Here is a 22,782-nt window from a genome sequence, read left to right as displayed (position 1 = left end):
CTGGGTTTCGTATGTTCTGTTAAGTCTTACACCTAGGTCAAAGATGGATGAAACTCTGCCAGTTCATAGAGATGCTGATGTTATTTCTGGAGTGTTTTGCAATCTAGGAAAATTTATCTTGGTAGGTTTCATTAAAGGACTGTGTCCTGAAAACGACAAATGCAGCACTTCATAAGTTTATTTGGAGGACCAAGACGTAAGTATACGTGAACTAAAAAGTTCTAAAGAGGTCCGCAGGTGTCAGAAGGTTCTATAAGATTTATTACCCCACTTAAAAAGGGTCACTATCCTATACGGGGGCTACATGTTCTCTGCTACTTTAAGTCATGTCCCATGACTGGGAAACTTGCATGAAGATGAGGAAGGGAAAGCTTGGTAAAATTCCCGATCTGTATGTTGCTTCCAGTCCTCTGAGTTTGACCATGTGTCTATCCATCTCCACTCTGCAGATACTTTTTATCTGTATGTTACCAATCAAATGTGAAGGTCTCCAAGTGTAGCAAAAGGAGCAGAGCATTTTTTGACTGCTGACTTTTTAGGATCATGTTTAATAATGGGTTCACGTTACTCACTTGAAGGATGGTGCAGATCAGGCTAGATGTACACTTGAGTGACCTAGACAGCTGAATGTTGTCACTGTATCTGAGCAGCAGTTTGTAAAATCATTCATGCTTCTTCTAAGCTGCCAAATAGGTGGCTATCAACACTGTCAAATTTTTGTTATTATTTTCAGCTATTTATTAAACGTTCATGTTGCCTGCTTGGGCTGTGTTGATCATGTATTATTTTATGCTGACACTCTAGCACCTCAAATATGAATCAAATGCAGACACCCCTCCCTGGGTGTGAAGCACACATCCAGCAGTCACAAGACCTTTCTTTTTTTAAACGGCAGTTGCTGTCTCTGTTCCCACTTCTCTGGCTGGCCATCGCTCCATTACACTGAAAACCTGCCCTCCAGTCCTCTTTCCCACATTGGCTATGCCGTCTGTTTGAAGATTTGGAGGCAGAATGAGACATAGCGTGTAGCAGCAGCTCTTCCTGGTACAGGGTCTGGAATCTGCAGAGGAGCTGGCCTGGCTCAAAGCCCTTGGCACACTCTTGGTATCAGGACCCTGGCTGTGCTCAAGACCTGGCGATGTGGCCAAGGCATCTGAAGGATGTGCTGATCCAGTGTGTCTGTGCTGGAGCACGGATTTCCAACCTGTGAGCTAACATTTATGCTTGGGAACAGGTGGGGTTTTCTTTCTTCTTTAGCTGGTAGAGAGCCTTTACATTTCAGAAGTTGTTTGAATGACTCTTTAGGCCTGCAAACTGCTATGTTTGGAAACCACACAGCTGGAAGTCAGGGATTAAAGGACAGGAAAAATTCAAGGATGAAAAATACCAAACTGGAGCAAAACCGGAAGCATTTACTCTCCTTGCATGAAGTACAGCTGATGAGTGCCTGAGCCACTACATCAAATTAAATCTCTGATAATACTAAGGGAAAGGAAGGCCATGGCAACAAAAAACATTGGGAACAAAATGCCCTTCTTTTCAAAGAAATGTTCTACATATCTCTAGGGTAAGCTGGACAATGCATCTGAGCAGATTTGTTTTCTCTAAAAGGTATGGACCACTAAATATAAGTAAGACTTTTGACTGAAAAGTGCCCCTGGATTCTAGCTTGAAAGTTGAGAAAGTCAAAGTATTTTCATTTAAGAAATCAAGGAAAATTTTAAAAACTTTTAATATTTTTTGTGGAAAAGGAGATTTCAAGGAAATTTATACTTGGTTGATGTCACACTTTCCTATCAGAATATAGTTTTGCCAATCCTGCTGGTTAGTTTTCAAGAGCAGGCCAAATCCCAGGTTTTTCTCCCAACCAAAACATCTAATTTCTAGTAAACATCTTTTTCAAAAGCAGCCAATCAAATTGGCATTTGATTGTTGCCAGCATTCTGTATCCCTTGGAGTCCTGAGCTTGGCCACACTCTGTTTGCAGAAATGGTTTTGGCAGTACTAACTACTGATTTCTATGTGCTTGTAATGAAATCCCTCTGGGAAGAAGAACTTACGTTTTAATGGTAACTACCAGTAATGACAAAAGAAAGAGAGGAAAAACCGGACAAGGGGGAAGTAAAGTACATATGAAAGAGGGAGAGAGCATCAAGCCAGAAAGAAGGAAATAACATGCCATGTGACTGGAGTCAGAGAAGGAAATATCATACCTGGGTTTGATCCAGAGCCGCCTTTTCATTCACTGGTATTGGTGCCTAGCACTGATGCTGAGTAAGACACTTAAGATAGTTTATATGTATCACATTACCTTCCAACTAAATAAAAGTAACAGCTCTGCATAAGACAAGATGTTCTTAGGGAGGACATTGGTATTTGCTTCTTTGAGTGAGTTTGCTACAACTCTATGGCTTTTATGTTTTCAAAAATTGTTCCTGATTGTGCAAATGCAAATAAAAGCATGGAGTAATTTTTGCTTGCACTAATGCCTTTGTGTGTGCAAACAATACTGCCATATATATAGCTAGAGGATAGGGAAAAGTCAATGCGAAGCGGGCTAGTTTCTTACCTGGGATTTTAGAAATAGTATTTGTTCAAATACCACTGACTTGAGTGTCAATTCTTGAGAAAGATTATTCTTTTTATTAACCTTATTTAAATGATTACAAAATTAACAGGTTTATTTAATTGTTAGTTATGTTGGGTGAGGCACTGGCACAGGTTGCCCAGAGACCCCCTGGCTGCCCCTCCCTGGCAGTGCTCAAGGTCAGGGTGGACAGGGCTTTGAACAACCTGATCTAGAGGAAGGTGTCCCTGCCTATGACAGGGGGCTGGACCTATGTGGTCTTTAGGGTCCTTTCCAACCCAAACCATTCTGTGATTCCGTGATATTTTTTAAGATCTTTATTTAAACTTTTTTGTATTTTGTACTATTTATTTACTCTAGGTTAGCCTTCAAATGCCGTTAATTTTAACTGCTTGCACAGATGCCTTTGTCCGTCGCTAAAATTCAGAAAGACAATTACACTACAGCAGAACTAAGAAAATCATGTGGCGGCTGTATTATTTTGAGCTACTGTTACACACATGTATGTGTAAAATCAGTCTGTGTGGACTGATAGAAATCGTACTGCCTGAATAAAATTTGTATGTACACAGCAGTCTGGACTTTGTAGTTAAAGCTGAGGAGAGCCTTTCATCGCTGGGAAGATGACAGGAGGGGAAGCTGCTTCTGGCAAAGACACATAATGAAGTTAACTCCGATTCATCGAGCTCATCTTACTGGTAAGGGGAGGCACTGTAAAAGTAATTATTAAGAGACAGAGCTAAGAACATCAGTGAGCTCAGCTAGTATGCTTTTCAGCCTTTGTGATTTTATTAGATATATGGATGAGGTCACCTCTTGAAATAGCAGAGAGGAAGAGAAAGAAGAAAAGATGCTCATTGCCTAACATCATGCTGCTGAAGAAATCACAGAGCCTTTTGCTAACACCCAGAGATTAATTTTGGACTGCTGTTCTCTGTATCTTAGGGATGTGTTAACAATAATAATCCTGGTTTATGCCTGCATTTTAAGTCCAGAAGTGAGTGATGATTATTTAGTCTGATGTTCTTCATAACACAGGTCACATTTTAAGTCATAATCATGGAGGCTGCATTTCATAATTGGCTGCTGTCTTAGTACTTCAGTACTGAGAAATAAAATGCCTCAAGCTTATTCATATATATATATATATTTAATGTCAAGGTGATTACTATGTATTTCCATTAGCAAATACCATCACAAGGAAAGATTAGCCGGTTTTCTCCAAAACTCATTGATCATTAATCTTTCATTTATAATTCTGTAATTCTAGTTCAGACTGTATTTTAGACTGTAATTTAGATTTAGTGGTATTTTTTTATTCCTGTCTTTGATATATAGAAGCTTCCATATGAAGTCATTGGGCTTGAAAGGACATCAAAGTCCATCTAGTGCATCTTCCTGCTGCTAGGCAGGAACAGGTAGATATATCACTTCTGACAGATACTTATCTCATGTTTTCTTAGGGGTTGCTAGCAATGCTAAGGTTATAGCACCTCCCACAAAAGCTGTTAAAGACATTTCTGTGTCCAATCTGAATTTTCCTTGCTGCTGTTTAAACCTGTTCTTTCTCATTTTGTGCACCATAGTCATGGAAAACACATTATTTCCATACAGTTTGCAATTGCCTTTCTGTGTATTTCAAGATTTGCTCCATCCTTTCGCATAGATCATATTTTCTGTACTATGCTGTTGTTCCTGCCTTGCATTCTCACTTTCATTTGCTTCATATCTTGCGTGGTAGCTTCATTAGCACATGTGTCTGTTATAATTCTTCCATTTTTGTCTCAAATGCTTAGCATATTCACAGCGAATAACTTTGTGATATTGAATCATCAAAACTTGCTTTTATATTTTAGCTGAATTATTTTATTTATACTTGTGAAGACACAAGATTTCTAAAGTCAATACATCAAGAATTTTTCCTAAGTCACTGGAATTTATATACTTTATTCCAGTATTTTTTTAAAAGCTGATTTCTGTTTTCAGCTCTCCCGTATAAAAATGCTCTCCAGCTGGAAAATAGGTAGGTATTCCTCACACTTGCCTGTGGTTTTGGAATATCAGAGTGGCTGATTTTATGCAGATACTATTCCTTCCAGGAAATAGCTTTGGGCAGCAGGGCTACATATCTTGTCCCTCGGAAAGATTTAGCTTTGGATTAGCTAGACTGCCAGTGCTAACCGCTGGCAGAGAGTTTGCTAATCTGCCCTTAGAAGGTACCTCTTGTCATGCAGTGGTACTCTCATTCCATGCCCAACTTCCAATGGTGAAATCTCTGCCATCCCTACAACACTGACCTAGATCATTTCACCTCACATAATCCCAGAGAAGAATCATGGAATAACTGGGGTCAGAAGGGACCTCTGGAGGTCTGTAGTCCAGCCTCTAGCTTAAAGCAAAGCTTATGAAGGTCTTTCTCTAGCTGGGTTTTGAGTAACTGCAAGCATCTGTTTTCCTCTACATGAGATATGTAGAGCCAGCTCTTTCCCAGGCTGAGCAAGCCCACATTTCTCAGCCTCTCCTTTTCAGTGGTGTGCTCATATTCATGGCCCCTGCGCTTGACTGGCTCCAGATTGTCAGCAAGTATCCAGTACTGGGGTGTGCAGGACAGGATGAAGTCCTCCAGATGTAGCCCCTCAAATGGGAGCAACAAGAAAGAAGGAAAAGAAAGAAAGAAAATCACTTACAAGAAAGAATCTCTCATACAAGAAAGAGAGAAAATCACTTCCCTTGGCTGTCTGACTACACTCTTAACAGTGCTGGAGGGAGCAGGATGTTAATGTAGCTGAGATAGTTTCTGTATGGATTTAAAAGTTTAATTCTTTCCTTCCCTTTTCCTTCAGGCTGTTTATATGAGTTTTCTTCAGAACAAGAAACATTTTTGCTTAGTCCCTGTTCATGTATCTTTTATTTAGAGTCCAGCATCAATTTGAATGTCTCCCTCAAACAGTCCTTTTCACTCCTTTGTGCTGTCAGTGCCACAGGCTTCCTATGTCTTTAAACAGATCATGGTAGCTAATGAACATGCTGGACATCAATTCATTTGTAGGCTTGCATCATCTAAACCCCTTTAAAGAAATACCTTTCTGCAGATCTCATTTTCTTCCAGAATTAGTTCCAATATTATTAACTGAATATTCAGATTACTAGCAGCATTCCTGCTGTCAGTGTATTAATACCTCCCTGCTTGAGTAGAAAGCTGAGGCTCAATTTTGCTGTGGTCAGCAAACTCATCTATATTTTGGGAGCTCAACTGGCAGTTACAGAGGGGCAGTTTCCGTTTCATCTGAGTACATCCTGTGCTAGTGAAATACCTCAATCATGAACAGATGTTACAGGAAATACAGTTGTAGCACAGAGGGGTTTTTTAATTTATTCTTAGACTTACGACTAAAGGGCAGTGTTGAAATGCATGGTCTAAAAGTGAGTATTTCTTCACAGTCATCTTATTTTTAGGTCCTTTAACTTGAAACAATATTTTTCTTGGCTTGAAATGGTGATCAAAATATATACAGCTGTAACTTGCAGTAAACAATTAAATGCCTTTGTTGAAGCTAAATTTGCTTATGTGACATTCTAGTGCTTACTAACCTGGTGAAAGAACAATATTTGACATCAAAAAGTGGAATTCTTTCAAAGTTTGTTTGCTTAGTTTTTCTGAGTTTTCCTTTTGTGAGAGGAAGCCAAATTATACACAGCTTTGCAGTCCTGCAGGCACGATGTGCCATCATTTTTTTCTCATTTGTTTAGGCTATTTTGTTATGTGTATCTCAGATAGACCTCTACTATTTAATAAATACACCCCTATAAAGTACTTTAAAATGAAGCAAACAATCTGTCTTGTGCTTTGCAAATTAAAAGGTACACAGTCTTTAAAAAAAATGTCCTTATTGCATGGAATAGTATCTGCTCCTCAAATAGTCCTGCTGTGTCTTTTTCAAGAGTACAGTCCTTTCCCATGTGAATAAGACTAACCAGCTTTTCACCCGACATTTAATTATGTTTCATTTCTACTACAGAAGATCTGCTCTTACAGTTGTTTAAGAAAATATCTCAGTGTATTTATCAGGAACTGAATAAAAATTATGGGGTCACTCTGAAGTGGCTATTGTTTAAGTCAAATGCATCACGGGCTGTTGTCATGTAATGCTTAAATATATATCATAGTGTCGAAGTACTTGATTCATAATTCTCACCAATTGGAGACTTCAAGGGCTTCAGGCCTTGATGAAACTCAGTTTCTAGCTGAAAGAGCATAGATAAAGACCACAGGTAATTGTAGAATCTATTACTTTGTTATTTTAACTTCTTACTTTCTATGTACGCAAAGCTTTCAGCTCTGGTCCAAACACAATGTTGCATTTATTAAATTAATAACTTATTTCAACTTCTGTATAAAGACAAAACTTTATTTGTATCAATATTCAAAATATAGAGAGATTCAGAACAATTTTCCCTGGACACAAAATAATTCTTCATGCATTAAAATAAGCAGGAGAGAGTGAGGAAGGAAAAATGAAACTTGGTATTAAACACAATGAGGTAAGGAGCCTGGAAGCCATACAGTCTTCCTGTGTCAGTGTTTCATCATTTTGCACTTCCAGGGCAGGACAGTGGAATAGTGTATGGTGGTATATGATCAGTCTTTAGCAACAGAGAAGCATTCTTCCTGGAATGAATGCTAAGCGCAGATTTGGAGGGGTACTCCCTTGGTGGAGCCAGTAAACGGTCCAGTTCCACTTTTAAGGAAATAACAGAAGTGGATGGTGTCTCTGAGTTTTTATTTTCCATTTCAGAACATTATGAATGACAGGAGACAGCAGTGCTTGCCTTTTCTCTTGAAATATTTCATGTCTCTATGGAAGATGTGTTCAAAAGACTTACTTTATGTTGGCATGAGCAAAAGGGGAGCAGCCATACAGGCATAACAGTAGGAAATTGCATTTTTCTCTTAGCTGGCTTGGAAAACAATCAAAGCTTGAAGTTAACTTCTGAACAGTTTTAATGTCAAGAACAAGAAGTTGAAACTGGCACATGGGAGCCCATTTGTGAAAGATCTGCTTTCTGGTGGCTCGACCTCATCTGTGGCATACTGGTTGTCTGAGCTTGAAATTGAAGATGGAGTAGTCCTGGTGAAAGTCTGTTCCCTGCATGTTTGCTTATTCTGCACAGGTTTCTGTCATCAACTCCTCAGCCTGGGAAATGGCACCCAGGAAAGTCGGGTGTTACTTTTTAAATATTACTCAGCTACAAGTTTGATCGGAGGGTTTATACTTGTCCATAGAAATTGCCACAGATGAAATTCGCGTGATGCTATGATGTCTTTTGGATAAAAGATAATATGGTATTTCATACTTTATGATTAAAACAGCACTTTTCCTTTCTTTTGTACTGAAATTTAGGATAGAAAAAGAACCAGAAGTGGGCTCTGAATTTTTTCATCACTTTTTTCTCATGTAAAACTCCTAAATGCTTTGTGACAATTTGCTTAAGCATGGACTTTGATGTTTTGACTTCTATATGAACTAATTAAATAAGCCTATTTTCAGGAAGTTTGACCAGTAGGCACACATGCGTATACTGGAATGTAATGATATTAAACTAATCATTACTGGTCCGGACAGTCCTGTGAGTTTGGATGGGACAATATGATGTGAAAACAATGCGGGTTTGAATCGCAAGGACCACAGTCCATTTCAGGCTTTTTTTTTTTTTTACCATCACCCCACCATTTCTTTTTCAGTCTTTGTCTCATTTCCTAGTATATATTTGCAAGGGTAAATAGCTAGATCAAGTTATTTTGGTGGTGCTGTTTCTTCCCAGTGGCATTAAGCCGTGACATTCAATCCCCAGCAGCACAGCCAAGCAGCATTTGAGCATCTCTGTGTGCATTAGTTATGTCAGACATCAAAGCAGGAAGCTCACAGTGAGGTCCGACCTCACCCATATTATTAAATTTAAAGATTATGTGAGTTATGCATCAAATATAAATTGGTTACAAAACATTTCTGAATGTTAAACTACCTCAGATTGCCTCAATTGGTACAATTAGATGGTGAATGTAATTTACATGTTGAGCAGTGGAAAAATTCTTACTTGTACTAGCAAGGATACATTAAACAATGTCTCCAGCCAATTTCCTTCCCTTAACATGCTTTGCTTCTTAAGTTATTGTTTAATACACTTCCTAATCTTAAATTAGTGCAGGTAGTACTGGTTTAGTGCAGTTTGGCACTGATGTAGCGATTGCACGTTTTCTTCTGACTGATGTACATGATAAGAAGCTTTTCATTTCTGAACTGAACAATTACAGACTCGTTTTGCTGTTGAACTGAATATGCAAATAATTATGAGGAAAACAGGCAATGCTCCCAGGAGAGCCTCTGGTTTCCAAGTCTAGTCCAATTAGTAAAGAAGGAAGCTTTCTTACACAGCTTTTACCATGGTCTGTTTTACCGATCAGATAGAGATTATAAATATAGATGGGACTGAACACTCTTCAGATTGAAAAGTAACTAGGTATAGAGTCAATCCATTAGATCAATAACTGGTTAATGTAATACAGGCTTATAAATACCATCACATCAAGTCATCACATGTAACATGCTGAAAATATACAGAGGTCTGCAGTGCTTTGGAGGTGCCCTAGAAAATCCAAGGTAAACACAGAAAACCTTATTTTTCGTCATTTAAAAAAAGAGTTTATCTTACCTATGTAATGTTTTTCCTTTTTGTAGCTATTTGTGATAAGCAGCTGGAATGCGCCTTCTGGAAACTGGCTGAAAGATGCGGCAGCAATGGCTGCAGAACTGCCATCAAAATATGTTTTACATGAATACAGAAACTCTCCACTGAGAGCACAGCAAACACGGACAAAGGAGACAAAAATCTCAGCCTTCAGCCTGGAGCTTTATAGTCCAGTTCCTGTGTTTAAAAGCAGAAATATCCTATTACTTTGTTGGAAACATGAGGTTAAACACAAGGCCACAGAGTAATGAAAGCCTGATGCTCTCCTTCTAAGGGGCATTTTTATATGGGATAATTAAAAATTTCAGTGGGGTTCCATCTGAAATATGCCAGAAGAATATGGCATAGAAGGACATGGCTTATGAGGGCAGACCGTATAGATTACTGTTTGCTAAATGATGTCACCTAAGCTTGAGAACTCCAGGAAATCCAGTGTGTCAGTGATTCTCCTCCTTCCTGATCAGCTCTGGTGTGACACTGTGTGTGTGCACCTTGGCTTTTATAAAGTTGTAGATCTTCAGGATTGAAGGCCTCTGGAATAACCATGTTTGGTAAGCTGCTTGTCAAGTGACTACTAATTTATCAGAGCATACTTTTTTAATTTTATTTGGCTGAAATTAAGAGCAGTGAAAATTATTATTGCTGCAAACAGGACTAGAAAAGCCAAAGAAAAGCCAAGGGAAAACACACAAGACTGGGGTTCTCAAAAGGGCAGAGGGCTGAGCCAAGTAACTACCACCATAATCTGTCTCTATTGAGTGGCTGCAGTTTTGACCAGCAAAAAATGAGAGCAGCCAGAGGTACCTGGAGATCCTGGGACAAAATACAAGTTTTCAGGTGTTGCCACCTGTGTGTCTTTTCTGATGGGGCAGGGAGAAGCTTCCCCAGTTGACCCTGCGCCTCCTCTTGCTACTCAGTAACAGCACCCATGCAAACCCTTTAGCCTGAGAAGGCAAAGCTCGAAAGAGCAAGGTAAGCCTACAGCAAGGGCTCGTGCTGAGGGAGTTTTTTTAGTGTTTGGTGTCTTTCAGAAGGAGCACTGGGAGAGCATCTTACTGCTGACTGAGAGTGTTAGAAGTAAATCTGAAGTGAGTTAGTGATGATACAAAGGCCTATAACCTAAATGGATATAATATAAACATGGGCTGGAAGGGTGCAGATGCTAACTGTAACGCAGATGGTGACATTTATTGACTGTGACATTTATTGACACTATTATCATTAGAAATCTTTTAGCACCTTGACACTTCAGTACCTACATGGGAAACAGGCAGACCCAACAAATCATACCGTAGGACTAAAAATAAAAGTTCCACCAACTCACGTGGTGTGGTGCAAAAATAGTCCAGAGAGCACTTGAAAGCCTGGTCGAGCTGATAGGTTACGCTGAGCCAAGGCTGGGGCTCTGGGCGGGTGCCAAAGGGAACAAGTTGCTGAAACCCTCCCCTGAGCATGCCCTGAGGATTAGTGAGTGCAACCCCCACACCCAAAAAATAGCAAGGATGACCCAACAGATGGTAACACTTGCTGTGTGCTGCAGAGAGACAGAGATTTTGCTTGTGAATGGGGACTGTTCCAGTTTTATAGTCTTATCAAATGTCCCCAGCGTGTTGACTGCTTGTATAACTGTGAGTAAGAATCCTCTTGTGAACCTTACCAACTAACCAATCCCATCAGTCAGTCCTCTTCCTTTTTACCTGAGTAAAGTGTGGAAATGTTATCTTGAATACGCTGATGGGAGAGTTGTACATTTTGTTGCTCCAGCTCAATGTGTTGGCCAAGAGCCTCCAGCATCTCTGTGCTCTCCTCCGCTCTCTCATCCTGTGTGCTGCCCTTCCATCCTCCATATTTAGAATCATCTTGAAAACTGCTTTCTACTGCCAAGGACTTTGGAATAAAGAGGAGGAAAGGCTATTCACACCAGTAGCAGGATGCTACTTCACTTTGTTAATGGCTGCATGTTTAAAAATAAAAGAGGCATAGATCTGTAGCAAACTTTGATAGGATTGGAAAAAATGAATAGGAAAAGACTCTACAGAATATGTCCAAGGGTCACTATGTGTAGCTTCCAACCCAATGGGCCTGTATCCCAGAGAAGAGGATTTTCTTCCATTAACCTACTTTACTGATTGAGTTTTCCATGCAGCAATGGATGAGTGTCATTAGCATTCACTCAGAGTGAGAGAATGGCTTTGACTGTCGTTCTGCTTATTTGACTTCTCACACTAAACTTTATCCATCATGATGAATGCTTGGCCCACTTTGATTCTTGTAGGCATAACGCAAAGCCTGCTGAGGAGCAGAGCCTGGGTGAAGTCCAGTCCCTGCTACTGCAGTCAAGTCTTAAAATCACTTTAACCCACTCATTACACTCCCCTCCAAAAACAACTGGGTTATTTGCCCACTATTTCTTATCAGCACTGAAGATTTTTATGGCTAGAAGAATCAAATATCTTTTTTTGATTTCCAGCATAAATGTATTTTGGACTTGTTTATATCCATTTGTTCTTGCGCTGGCATTGTCCTTAAGCTTAAATAGCTTCTTGCCTATCTGTGATATTTACCCACTGATGTATTTACAGACAGCTCTCCTGCACACTTTCTCAGGCTTTGTTTCACCAGGGCAAACATGGTAAGCTCCGATAAGATCACTGTCAGTCTTCTAATGACTCTGTTTCAGTGCGATGTAATTTTTCTGGAACATGAGTGTTCAAGTCTCTGTGTTATACTCCAAATGAGGTTTTCCTAATGACTCTTTTAACACCCTTTCTTACCTTTACCCCAGATTTTTCATCAGGTACAGCCTATAATCTAATTTGCCCTTTTTAGGGATGGTCATGTCGGCTGCTTGTAACCAGAGCTCTTTGCAGAAGTTTTAGAAAGAGCTCACTGTTTAGGAGATGTGACAGATTCATCAGCTTCCTTCCAGGGAGCCGTGACAACTTGGACCAGCTGGGGATCTGCATCTGAGCTCTCAGCTTGCAGGACACAGCTTTCCCTGCGGCTGGCCCAGAACAGTGGAGCTCACTGCCAACTCCCCTCCCCCAAACCTTCCCCAGGGGAGCCACTGATTTGCTTCCGCCTGGCCGGCAGTGTTAAAACAGCACTTACTCCATCTCATGCTAACAAAATACAGAGCAAAAATTGGCAAATACTCTTCATTCAGTATGTACATGTTAAATCTGAACTTCTCAGTTCCTTTTTTTGTTGGTGTTTAAATTCAAAGTGTTTTCAATCATTTTAGCCGTTTCGATTTCTAGGGAATTTTTCTTAATCTCTTTCTTAATCCTCATTAAGTGTGAATAAAACTTTCAAAATGGCAATTAAAATAGATTTCTTTCCATGGAGGGAGCCCATGTGTGACCGCACTGCTGCCTATTGTCCTTCTTCATTTCTTCCTTTCTCAGGTCTGTTCTTCATGTTCTGTCAGCTGTGATTTAGACTAAGCCCTTCGTGGCAAGGACTTTTCGTTTCATATTCATCTTTGCCTAAAGCAGAGACATTTATTATTGCTTTCTGAAAGTATAAAGAATGTTACGGATCAATGCCGTTATCCTGAACTGCACTTAGAAGACAAAAGCAGCGTAGCTGTTGAATTGATGCTCCCGGGAGCATGGAAGCAGAGCTACATTTTGGTCAATCTCAGATTTGCCAGAGCACTCTGTGGCTATTTCCATCTAAAGATCATAGCCAGGGTAAAAGCTACAAAAGCACCGATGACTGTGATGAAGTTTCTAACACACAGAATTGTCTTAGTTGCCCTGTCAAACGATGGCAACAAAAAGTTTGACCGTAAAGACAGCAACAGCTAAGAATCTGGCATCAGCCTGGACACTGAGCACAATCAGAGCATGGTGTCAATAGGCTTCATTGGTTTAAAACAAAGACGTGGTGACAGTATTTCTGCTTCTGAATAGACCCTAAGGGCATTTGCCCAGGAAGCAGAGGATAGAGAAAGTGGGCTAGAGACTTGAGAGATTTGAAATCCATGTCCAGGGAAAATAAATTGGGGAGTTGAGCTCTGGGGCATCTCTCTCCCAGCTAAAAGCATTGTCCATGCTCAGCATCCCTGTTTTCCCTCAGACCCTGCAGCCCCCATGAAAGAGGTTTCTGAGCACCTTTTCCTTTGCTTTCTTCTTTTGGGGACTGGCTTGGACATTTCTGCATGGAGAACACTGCAGACCCTGTTTGAGAGGTCCAGGTCACCCATCACACTGCCTCAGAGCATCATGCTGCTGTCGCTCTTTGACAAGCGTCTGCTGTCATGGTCCCACATCTGTAATTCTGCATCGGCACTTTAGCTGCGCTCTGCATGGTACTCATTTATCTATGCATGATTGACAGGCTTCTCGGGACTAGAAATTCTGCATCTGCCTATGAAAGTACTTTGCAACTTGGAAGATAATGAAATAATTGGTTCTGAGTTGGTTTTTCTCCATTGTCACCCACGTCAGTACCCTGCAGCTCATAGATCTGTCTTCCCGAGTTCACCACCACCATCTTTGGCAAGTAGATTTTAACTGACACCTTCAGATGACAAGATGACAGGTAGTCAATCATCAGCAAAGAGAGCGGGTGATACTGAACTTGTGATAGCTGGTTTCAGTAACTGCAAAAGACTATCTCCACTACAAGCCTCCGGATACTTTTGAAAAGCAGGTTTAACCAGACATGGAAACGTATCTGAGTTTAGTACAGAAGCATTGCTTTGTTGGGGTGAGGTTTTTACTTCAAAGGGGTGTCAACATCCCTAGAATGAAACTACAGAGGTAAGTCCGTGTAGCCCAGGAATCCCAGCACAGCGATTGATCCAGTGTGACCCCTACATAGCTAATTACAGACGGTCAAGGCAATTTCTCTTCAAGCTGGACTGATATTTAGTCTCCTCCCCATTGAAATCCTGACCTTGGTTTGGCACAGGGAAAACAGAGAGTTGCATATCTGGCCAAAGCATCCCGTTGCTGCTCCAGGGGCAGGCAGAGGAGGCATAAACAGCTGGAGATGAAAAATGGCAAATGAGAGCTCAAAATGAAGCAGCAGCTCTCTCCACCTGCTATTTTCTACCTCTCCTGCTCTCCCTCCTCTAAAACCTGTTGCTCAGGCTAAAAGACTAAATAAACCCTGCAGAAGTACAATTGCCTTTTGGAGACTTTCAGTTAATCTGTAGTGCAGATCAGAGAAAGTAGCTCTACCAGTAACTTTCTGGTCAAATCGAAAACTGGCAAATTATTCCTGCTGCTTTGTCTTTCAACCACTTGCTAATCTGTGGCAGGAATTTTTCTTCTACCCCTCATGCTTACCTGGTTTCCTTAGTAACTTCTCACAGGAATATGACAAAAGCTGGGAAAAGGCCCAATAAATTGTCAACTGCTTAATCTTCATTTACGGAAAATGATGCACTGTTAAATCTCCACCAAGGGTGGCTGATGTATTTCATTGACTATTTCTTTCTGTCTTGCTCAAGAAAGGGCCCAGATATTGTTAAACTGAAAGAAAATTGCAAAATAAGAAAACCTCTTTGCTTGTGTAAAGAGAGTTAAGACCTGGAAGTTACCTGAACCTACATACATGCTCTGCATCTGTCCTTTATTTATATAGAGGCTCAGTTCTAAGTTCTTTTTCAGTTTTGTATGTATTTAAAATGTTTTGCAGAGAAAGGTGCTTCAAATCATGCCTTTTGAAGCCTTCAGAAAGAGCTTAGATTGTTTCAACACTATCAAAATGGGTGATTTAGTTAAAGTATCATTGGTTTATGATTTAGAAGAAAAGTGAGACCAAAGTCAGGACAGAAGAGAATCAGAACAACTTTAATTATGAAATAAAGGAGAAGAAAGAGGGCAGACTTGCAGTAGTTACGTTTCATTGTTTGCGTGACTCCAAAACTCCCACCACAACTTAGGCTCCATTTTCTGGACAGTGTGTATGCAAAATACCTGTTTGTCCTACTAACTTCTGGTATAAACCCATCTGTGGCAGTGGTCAAGGCCAGGTTGGACAGCGCTTTGTGCAACCTGGTCTAATGGAAGGTGTCCTTGCCTGTGGCAGGGGAGTTGGAACTAGATGGTCCTTAGGGTCTCTTCCAACCCAAACCATGCTGTGATTCCATGCCCGACACTGGGCACAAGAGAGAAAAGGATAAATCAAGGGAGTGGTGCAGAGTTCATGTGGTTTGCACTAAACATCTTGCAGGGGAAAGTCTGAAAAGGAAGGAAGCCAGGAAGGGATTGATTGGCATGCTCCTGAATCTTCTGGGAGCTTTCACTCTTTTCCTCTAAAGATTTCCAAAGTTCCTCCACCTGTGGCAAGCTTCTTTCAGAGGTCTCCAGGCAGGCCGTCCACATGGCTTTCTGATGGAAAATCCAGCCGTGTTTGTGTTCTTCACAGCTAACCAGCAGTCAGGTAGGAAGCTGCTGCTCCAAATATATCTGGAAGCAGCAAAAGGCAAAGTTTCAAATGGGTAATGCTAGCAAATTTTGAAAGAGTTGTCATACCTCAGGTGTCAGAGTTGAAGAAAACTGCTTCCATTATGGATTAGAAAGAGGTTGAACATTGGGGTTGGATTATCTGAAATCCAAATGCACCTCAAGTCTTTCCGTGGAGTGTGTGGGCCAGCCTGTGGTTCGGGAGGTTACTCTGGACCAGGAGAACCCTGCTCAGGGGCTGCAGTGGCTGTGGTGGCCGTGGTGAGTCAGCCTGGAAGCAGAACCACAGAGGAAATGATGAGTTGAGGGTGTGCAACAGTCCCTTTAATGTTGCCTTGAAAAGTAGGTTTGCCCCTCGAGGGGTTCCGCTGGGGTGTGAAGGTAAGGGGGAGAGCAAGGGCCATGGTGACACTGCCTTTCCAGCACCGGGGAGGCTGGTGGCAACAGTGTGGCCCTGGGGAGCCCACACAGGCCTTAATAAAAAGCCACTGGCTGCATTCAGGGTGCCATCCCTGCAGAGCATTCAGGAACACGTTTTTCCAGAATAAAAACCCCAGGAGTGCTTTCGCTGCTGTTTCAGGTCAGCCTTCCCAGGCCTTCACACCAGCTCCCCAGCCAGTGCCATAGCCCGTGCAGCGAGCCCTGGGGAGGCACAGCTGGGCTGTGGGCATGGTGACAGGGATGCAGTGTGCTGCGGCCAGCCAGTGATCAGCTGCTGGGCCCAGGCTGCCTAAAGGGCTTCCCCACACACAGAACCATGCACAGTGGCCTGGGCTGGGTTGATGGGACCAGTCAGGCCAAGAGCTCGTGGTCAGTGCCTCCCAACTTCCCCCGCCCCCAGCTTCCAGTCGCCCCAGGAGGACCACGGCTGCCAGTAACTGGCTGCTCCTTAGAACAGAATCACAGAATCAGTTAGGCTGGAAAAGACCTTTAAGATCATCAGGTCCAACTGTTAACCCAGCACTGCCAAGGCCACCACTAAACCATGTCACTGAGGACCTATCTGCATGGGTTTTGAACACTTCCAGGGGTGGTGATTCCTCCACTTCCCTGGGCAGCCTGATCCAATGCCTGAGCACCCTCTGCCTGAAGAAATTGTTCCTAATATCCAGCCTAAACCTCCCCTGGCGCAGCTGGAGGCTGTTACCTCTTGTCCTGTCGCTTGTTACTTGGCAGAAGAGACCAACTCCACCTCACCCCATCCTCCTTTCGGACAGTTGCAGGGAGCGGTAAGGTCCCCCCTGAGCCTCCTTCTCTCCAGCCTGAACACCCCGGCTCCCCCGGCCGCTCCCCACAGGACTTGTACCTATCCCGCTGCGCGCCCGCGGAGGCGCCGTCCCGCCGCTAGGGGGCAGCCGCCGCCCGCCCCACGGAGGGGGGCGCAGGTCTTTGCGGGTGAGGGTGCGGAGTGGCGCGCGGCTGCCCGCGGGCGCGCTGCCCCCGCGCGGAGGGGCCGGCTGCCGCCGCTGCCAGTGATGTCATGGGGCGGCGGCGGCGGCGGCGGCGGCGGCCGCGGCGGCGGGAGGGGGGGGCGGGGAGGAGGCGGCACTGCTGCAGCTGCATGTGTCTGTGGCGGCGGCGGGGCCGGGGCGTCGTCATCTGCATTCACATGGGGGCGGCGCCGGCCGCCGCCTAAAGCCCCCGCCCGGGGACACACAAAACCCACGCGAGGGGAGGCGCGGGGGGCCGCGACCCCCGCCCCGCCGCCGTCGCCATGAATTCGGCGGAGCAGACCGTTACGTGGCTGATCGCCCTGGGCGTGCTGGAGTCGCCCAAAAAGACCATCTCCGACCCCGAGGGCTTCCTCCAGTCCTCCCTGAAGGACGGCGTGGTGCTCTGCCGCCTGCTCGACCGTCTCCTCCCGGGCACCATAGACAAAGTAAGTGCGCGGTTCCCCCCCGCCCCGCCGCCCTTTGTGCAGCCGGGCCCGCCGCACCCGCCGCCGGGCCCCCCGCGCCGCCTCAGCCCGCTCGGGGGGGGCGGAGAAGGGCGCGATGAGGCGGGATGGGGCTGGGGGGGGGTAAGCCCCGGTATCGCCCCGGGAGTGGTGGGATGAGGAGGGCTTCCCCTTGAGGGCCACGGGTTCGCGAGCGTTTCACACAGAATGGTCCGCTCTCCAGAGCCGAGTGCTGGATGTGCATGGGGGAAGCGTTCTCGGTTTTGGGGGGTTACGGATCTTTTCTGGCGCGTCACGCACCGGCTGCAAACTTATCCCTGGAACTGCTGGCATAGCTGGCGCCTCACCTCGCTCGTGGGGTGATTCAGCTCATCCCTTCCAGCCTCTGAAGGACATCTTAACGTTTGACGCTTGGTTTTCTCGAAGGCTGCTTTAGCATTCTTTGGGTCTTTTGCCGCTTGGTAGCCTGTGGGAAGGAAAACAAATCTCGTCCTTTCCGGGCTGAAAAAGCGCGTTACAGCTCCGTTCTGCGTGGTGTTTGAGGGAAATACACTGTGTCAGGTAACTTTTGTGTGCGCCGTGTGTGCACGTAATAAGGGCAAGGTGGTGGTGTGCCTCAAGACTTGGGATAGCACTCTTGTCTCACCTGGTGCTCAACAACACAGTACATGTAGTGACCCACGTAGTGGAAAACTTTCCTTGTAAGCCAGGATGAGGCGAGGAAGAGAAGGGTGGTGAAGGTCATCTGCCATGCTGACAGGAAAACTCCTCGCTTGAAAATAACACCATACCTTTCACCTTTTGCGGCTGGCAGACACTCCGGGCGCTGGAGCCTGCTGACAATGGGCTTTTGTTACCTTCTGTGGCTCTTTTTCAAGCAGCCCGCTGACCCACAAAGTTGAAAGCCGGTGCCTTGAACTCAGTGGGTGCTGGACTAGGCTGTCTCTGTTCTTCAGTCTACCACCGACTGGGGTTGTTGCTTGTGTCGTACTGTAGCGTGGAGGTCCTGGCTCTGGACTGGAGTCCTCTGTGGATGCATTAGGTCAGTCCTGCTCCCCTAAATTCACAAATAAATCAGGAGGTAGCATGGGGATATGGAAACCCTGCAGGAGCCCATGGTGCTGTTGATGGGTGGTGGAAGTGATGAGAGTGGGGACAGTGTGTTGACAGTGGTGTGAGTGTGGGTAACTCGGGGGTCATCATGGTGGCCAGTGGAGCTAGCTGGGACAGCTGAAGCTGCTGTCGCTGACACCAGCTTTCCTCACTGCCATCTTCCCCAGAGTGGCTGTTTGGGCAATAGAGCCAAAGAGGATGTGTCCACTCCTGAGGTGCTGTGGCTTTGTGGCCATGGTATGAGAGGTGCAAACTTCTGTCCACTGTGCTGCTCCAGGCATCCTCTCTGAGCACCTCTCCAAAATGTTGGGCTCTGGGTCCTGAGCTTCTGGGCATAAAAGGTCTTTCCCCTTGTGCAGATGTCAAGCCTAGTCAGATGGGGTCCTGAACTCAATTTGTGAAACAGGCTCTACTGAGCAACAAAAGTAAATACAAGAAGTGAGTGTTAGAGCAGCATTTCCCGACTTAACATGCTTTTCTGTGTGTAGTACAACTAGGAACAGCTCAGTTAGCGTGAACAAGAGGCTCTCTTTTCACATCAGAGGTGTGAATCCCTCTGATGTTTGGGCAGGAGGTTCCCCTCATGGTACCCACACCCAGAGGGAGGTTTAGCAGAGGGGCTGAGCTCACGGAGCTCCCAGCAGCAACCAGCCTCACCACCAGCCTGGCATGCCGGGAGCTGTCAGGGGGGTTTATCGTGGACCCTGTAGTGTGAGGTGCGGGGTTTACAGTTAGTCGTGTGCGGCTGGGACGGCAGCCAGGGCAGGAGGAATGCTGGCACTTCACAGTCTCCACCTCCCCAAGCACAGTGCTGGATGAGCAGCTGACGGAGGTCCCTCTGACTCTGGCTTGGTGAAAGTTTGGGGAGAAATAACTATTTATTTATTTATTTATTTATTTTTAGAAGCACTTTACTTTTGTGAGGAGAGCTGTACTTATTTTTGTGTGTCTTTCACATTGCACTTTCTAATTCATAGACACACCAGGGAGACTCATGAACTCATCTTCCCATCCAACTTTGTGAAAATTCTTTTTCTATAGACTCAAGAGTATATACTAGATACTTATTGCATGCTCTCAGCCACTGTTATAAGTCTGAGCTATTTCCATGATATTTTTTCTTTTGTTTGCTAATAAATACATACGAAATTTACATTTTTCCCTGTATTTTATTTTTTTCAAAGTCCTTTCTCCTACTGCTATTAATTATGTCATTTTTTATTTATTTCTTTTAATACTGAGTGCATTTTAAATGTGAGCCTTTTCATTCCTGAATGGATTTCCTGAAAGCCACAAGTTCAAACTGGACATATTTGAAGCCTAAAGATACAAGGTTTGTCCCACAGATTCAGCTCTTAAAATAATTTGAAATCATAACTTTCTAAAAATATCTGACATCAGCAGACACTTTGGAGACTTAGAGAGCTCATTTTCTCTGTAAATACAATATAGTAACTAAAACCAAAGACAGCATAAAGATACAAGTTATAAATAAGAGTGAGTGTTTATCAGTTTGGTTCTTGTTAAGATATGTTCTAAAAAATGCTATAAATGCATTTCTTCCTTTCAAAAATTCTTTAGGAAGAGGATTCAATATGTGCAGCAATGCAATAATACATCTTTTTTTGGCGTTTTTGTGCTTTTTAAAGCTTCTGGGTACCCTGAGAGTACTTAGCAGAAGAGTCTTAATAAATAAATGTTGTGTGGTCATAAAAGGAATCGAGCACTTGAAGGTCAAACAACAGATTTTCTTTACGTCAATACAACAAATTAGTGGGTTCTGAGGCTGGTTGGTATGTTCTTCCATTAGATTGCTGTGTGTATACCATCCTTGTACACAATAATGTACAGAGCTTCTTGATTGTAATGCCCAAAACTTCCTGACATCTATCCTGAACAACAGCAAAGGACAGATACTAAATTCAGCAGATTCCTAGTACTTGAAATGAAAATACTTTGGAAAGTGATGTTACTACAGGCTGTTTCTCTCATTTCTGGGCTCCCATTTAATGTCATGATTCCTTTGCATGCTGTGAGAGACCATGATGGGATAAAACAGAATAGTTGGGTTAGGCAGAGTGATGCAGCTTGATAACCTTATCCTGGACATGGCAAAGGAACAAAAGGGAGGGCAGTTATTTAAGACAAAAATAATACAAAACCAGAAAACTAACAAACTCCCCAACAGCTTCCCCCAACACTGACCAAATCCAGCCGTGTCTTAATTGGTTTCAAGTGCGGAGATCTGTATTGGAGGACTCTTGTCGACTTACCTGCTCTAAAAGACATGGAACTGCTGAATTCAGGTCATTTGAATGAAAAGCTGTGGTTTCGAGTTACAAGATTTCCACCCTGAGCTGTAAAATTGTGTTACTTTGATGGCAGGGGGAAGGATCCCCGTGGAAGCATTGCAGTGCAGTTGTCTACCACTTAGATGCTTTTTCCTCCCTGAGATAATTTTCCAAACAGATTCCTCCATTGCAGACCAATTTGACCCACTTTTGACGTTGTAAACAGAGATGAGAACTGGAGCGGGAATTTTCCTTGTCATATGAGGCTTCGCGCTCCATTAAATTTTGTGTGTACTTTCAGTTTTGGTCAGCTGTTCGACAGAAAGCATCACTTTGAGGGCAGCTTTGTTCCGTTCAGGGAGAATGGGGAAGACACAAGGGGGAATGTGATGCAGCAGCCATTTGGCACCCCCGCTACTCCCATTAGAGGCTCCTGGAGGGGATGAGAGCAGCTGGTTCAGTGCTTTGAAGCTAGGGGATGGAGAAGTATGCTGGGTCGTGCACACCCTGGCCCCCCTCTGTCGAACAGACCATCCCCAGCCCCCGTTGCACCAAGTGTAGGACTGGACAACCCCAAAGCTGCTCTGCTAGGCATGTGAGGCTGATCCAAAATAAAGCTGCTTCCTCTTGCTCAACTGCATTACCAAGGCATGAGAAGAGTGGCATGGGGCTGACCCCGGCAACATAAATACACCACTCTTGTTCATGGCTGAAAGGAAAATTCATTCTCCCTGTGGTGGATTGGGCACCAGTGTTACATTAATTTGGTTATTAATTGGGATAGGATCAGGACTGATGGCAGCAAGGATTAGGATCTTTTTATAAATACAGAATGATTAGGGGTTGGAAGTGACCTCTGGAGAACATCTAGTCCAGCCCCCTGCCAAGGCAGGACCACCTAGAGCAGGTTACACAGGAACGTGTCTACGTGCGTTTTGAATGTCTCCAGAGAGGGAGACTCCACATCTTCCCTGAGTAGCCTGTTCCAGTGCTCTGCCACCCTCAAGGTAAAGAAGTTATTCCTCATGTTGAGGTGAAACTTCTTGTGTTTTAAGTTAATGGCCATTCTTCCTCGTCCTCTTGCTGGGCATCACTGAAGAGTCTGGCACCATCCTCCTGGCACTTGCTTTTGAGATCTTTATATTCATTAATGACATCCCCTCTCAGTCTTCTCTGGACCAAACCTCCAATATTAGTATGAGTCGCTCTTTAATGATAGAGGTCTCTGGCTAAGTGAGCTGTTCTGAATTGTAGTTTAGGAAGAAATTAACTCTTCACAACTCACAAGGCAAATGTATTATTGTGTATTGAGTGCAAGCACTGGAGGAGAGGCAGAGTCCCCAAAAGAAGGGTTCAGGTTGCCACTTTTGGCAGCCGTCTCACCATCCTTGTCCTCACAGTGTGTGCCTGCAGCTACAGCTCTGGCAAAGTGAGAGTCACGTTCAGTTGCTTCTGATTTCACACAGATGTATCAGGGCTAACTGCTTCTGTCCTGTTGTGACAAGGTGTGACCTGAATGTGGTATTTCAAGTGTTGCAAAGGAAGAACAAAGGGAAGGTGTTTGGGAGCCAGGGTTATTAACAAGTAATGATTTTTATAGCCCAGTACTTTTGCAGAAGGCACCACGTGGGCTGTGAACTGACTGTGGAGCCCAGGCAGAGCACAGGAACTGTGGTGAGCATCCCACCAGCAGTGCAGAGGTTACTCCTAAGGTAGCAGTTGCCA

At 43.9% G+C, this 22,782-nt stretch overlaps 1 protein-coding gene and 2 long non-coding RNA genes across 5 annotated transcripts in view; 2 read left to right on the top strand and 1 right to left on the bottom strand.

Moving 5' to 3' along the window:
• LOC136013672 (uncharacterized) overlaps nt 1-12,694 on the top strand; it is a 34,627-nt gene extending 21,933 nt beyond the window's left edge. Inside the window, exons 3-4 of one of the 2 annotated variants that reach the window (XR_010612310.1) lie at nt 3,160-3,285; nt 9,325-12,694. This is a non-coding gene — a long non-coding RNA (uncharacterized LOC136013672). Of the gene's footprint in view, nt 1-2,947; nt 3,286-9,324 lie in introns of both variants that reach the window. The other variant, XR_010612309.1, reaches the window with a different exon arrangement.
• Nucleotides 12,695-15,120: 2,426 nt separating this feature from the next.
• Nucleotides 15,121-17,216, bottom strand: LOC136013669 (uncharacterized). The gene is made up of 2 exons (XR_010612307.1): nt 16,904-17,216; nt 15,121-16,027 (listed from the first exon to the last, which is right to left on the bottom strand). It is a non-coding gene; the product is annotated as an uncharacterized LOC136013669 (long non-coding RNA).
• Nucleotides 17,217-17,312: 96 nt separating this feature from the next.
• Nucleotides 17,313-22,782, top strand: part of ARHGEF7 (Rho guanine nucleotide exchange factor 7) — a 123,275-nt gene continuing 117,805 nt past the window's right edge. The window contains exon 1 of one of the 2 annotated variants that reach the window (XM_065677911.1): nt 17,313-17,635. In XM_065677911.1, coding sequence (XP_065533983.1) covers nt 17,471-17,635 — 165 coding nt within the window. In that variant the 5' untranslated portion in view covers nt 17,313-17,470. The remainder of the gene's footprint in view (nt 17,636-22,782) is intronic. The other variant, XM_065677904.1, reaches the window with a different exon arrangement.

The sequence above is a fragment of the Lathamus discolor genome, chromosome 4, assembly GCF_037157495.1.
Source record: "Lathamus discolor isolate bLatDis1 chromosome 4, bLatDis1.hap1, whole genome shotgun sequence".
In the NCBI taxonomy this organism is placed as follows: Eukaryota; Metazoa; Chordata; class Aves; order Psittaciformes; family Psittacidae; genus Lathamus; species Lathamus discolor.
The sequence above is the reverse complement of the archived record's forward strand: the minus strand, read 5'-3'. Positions and strand labels throughout refer to the sequence as shown.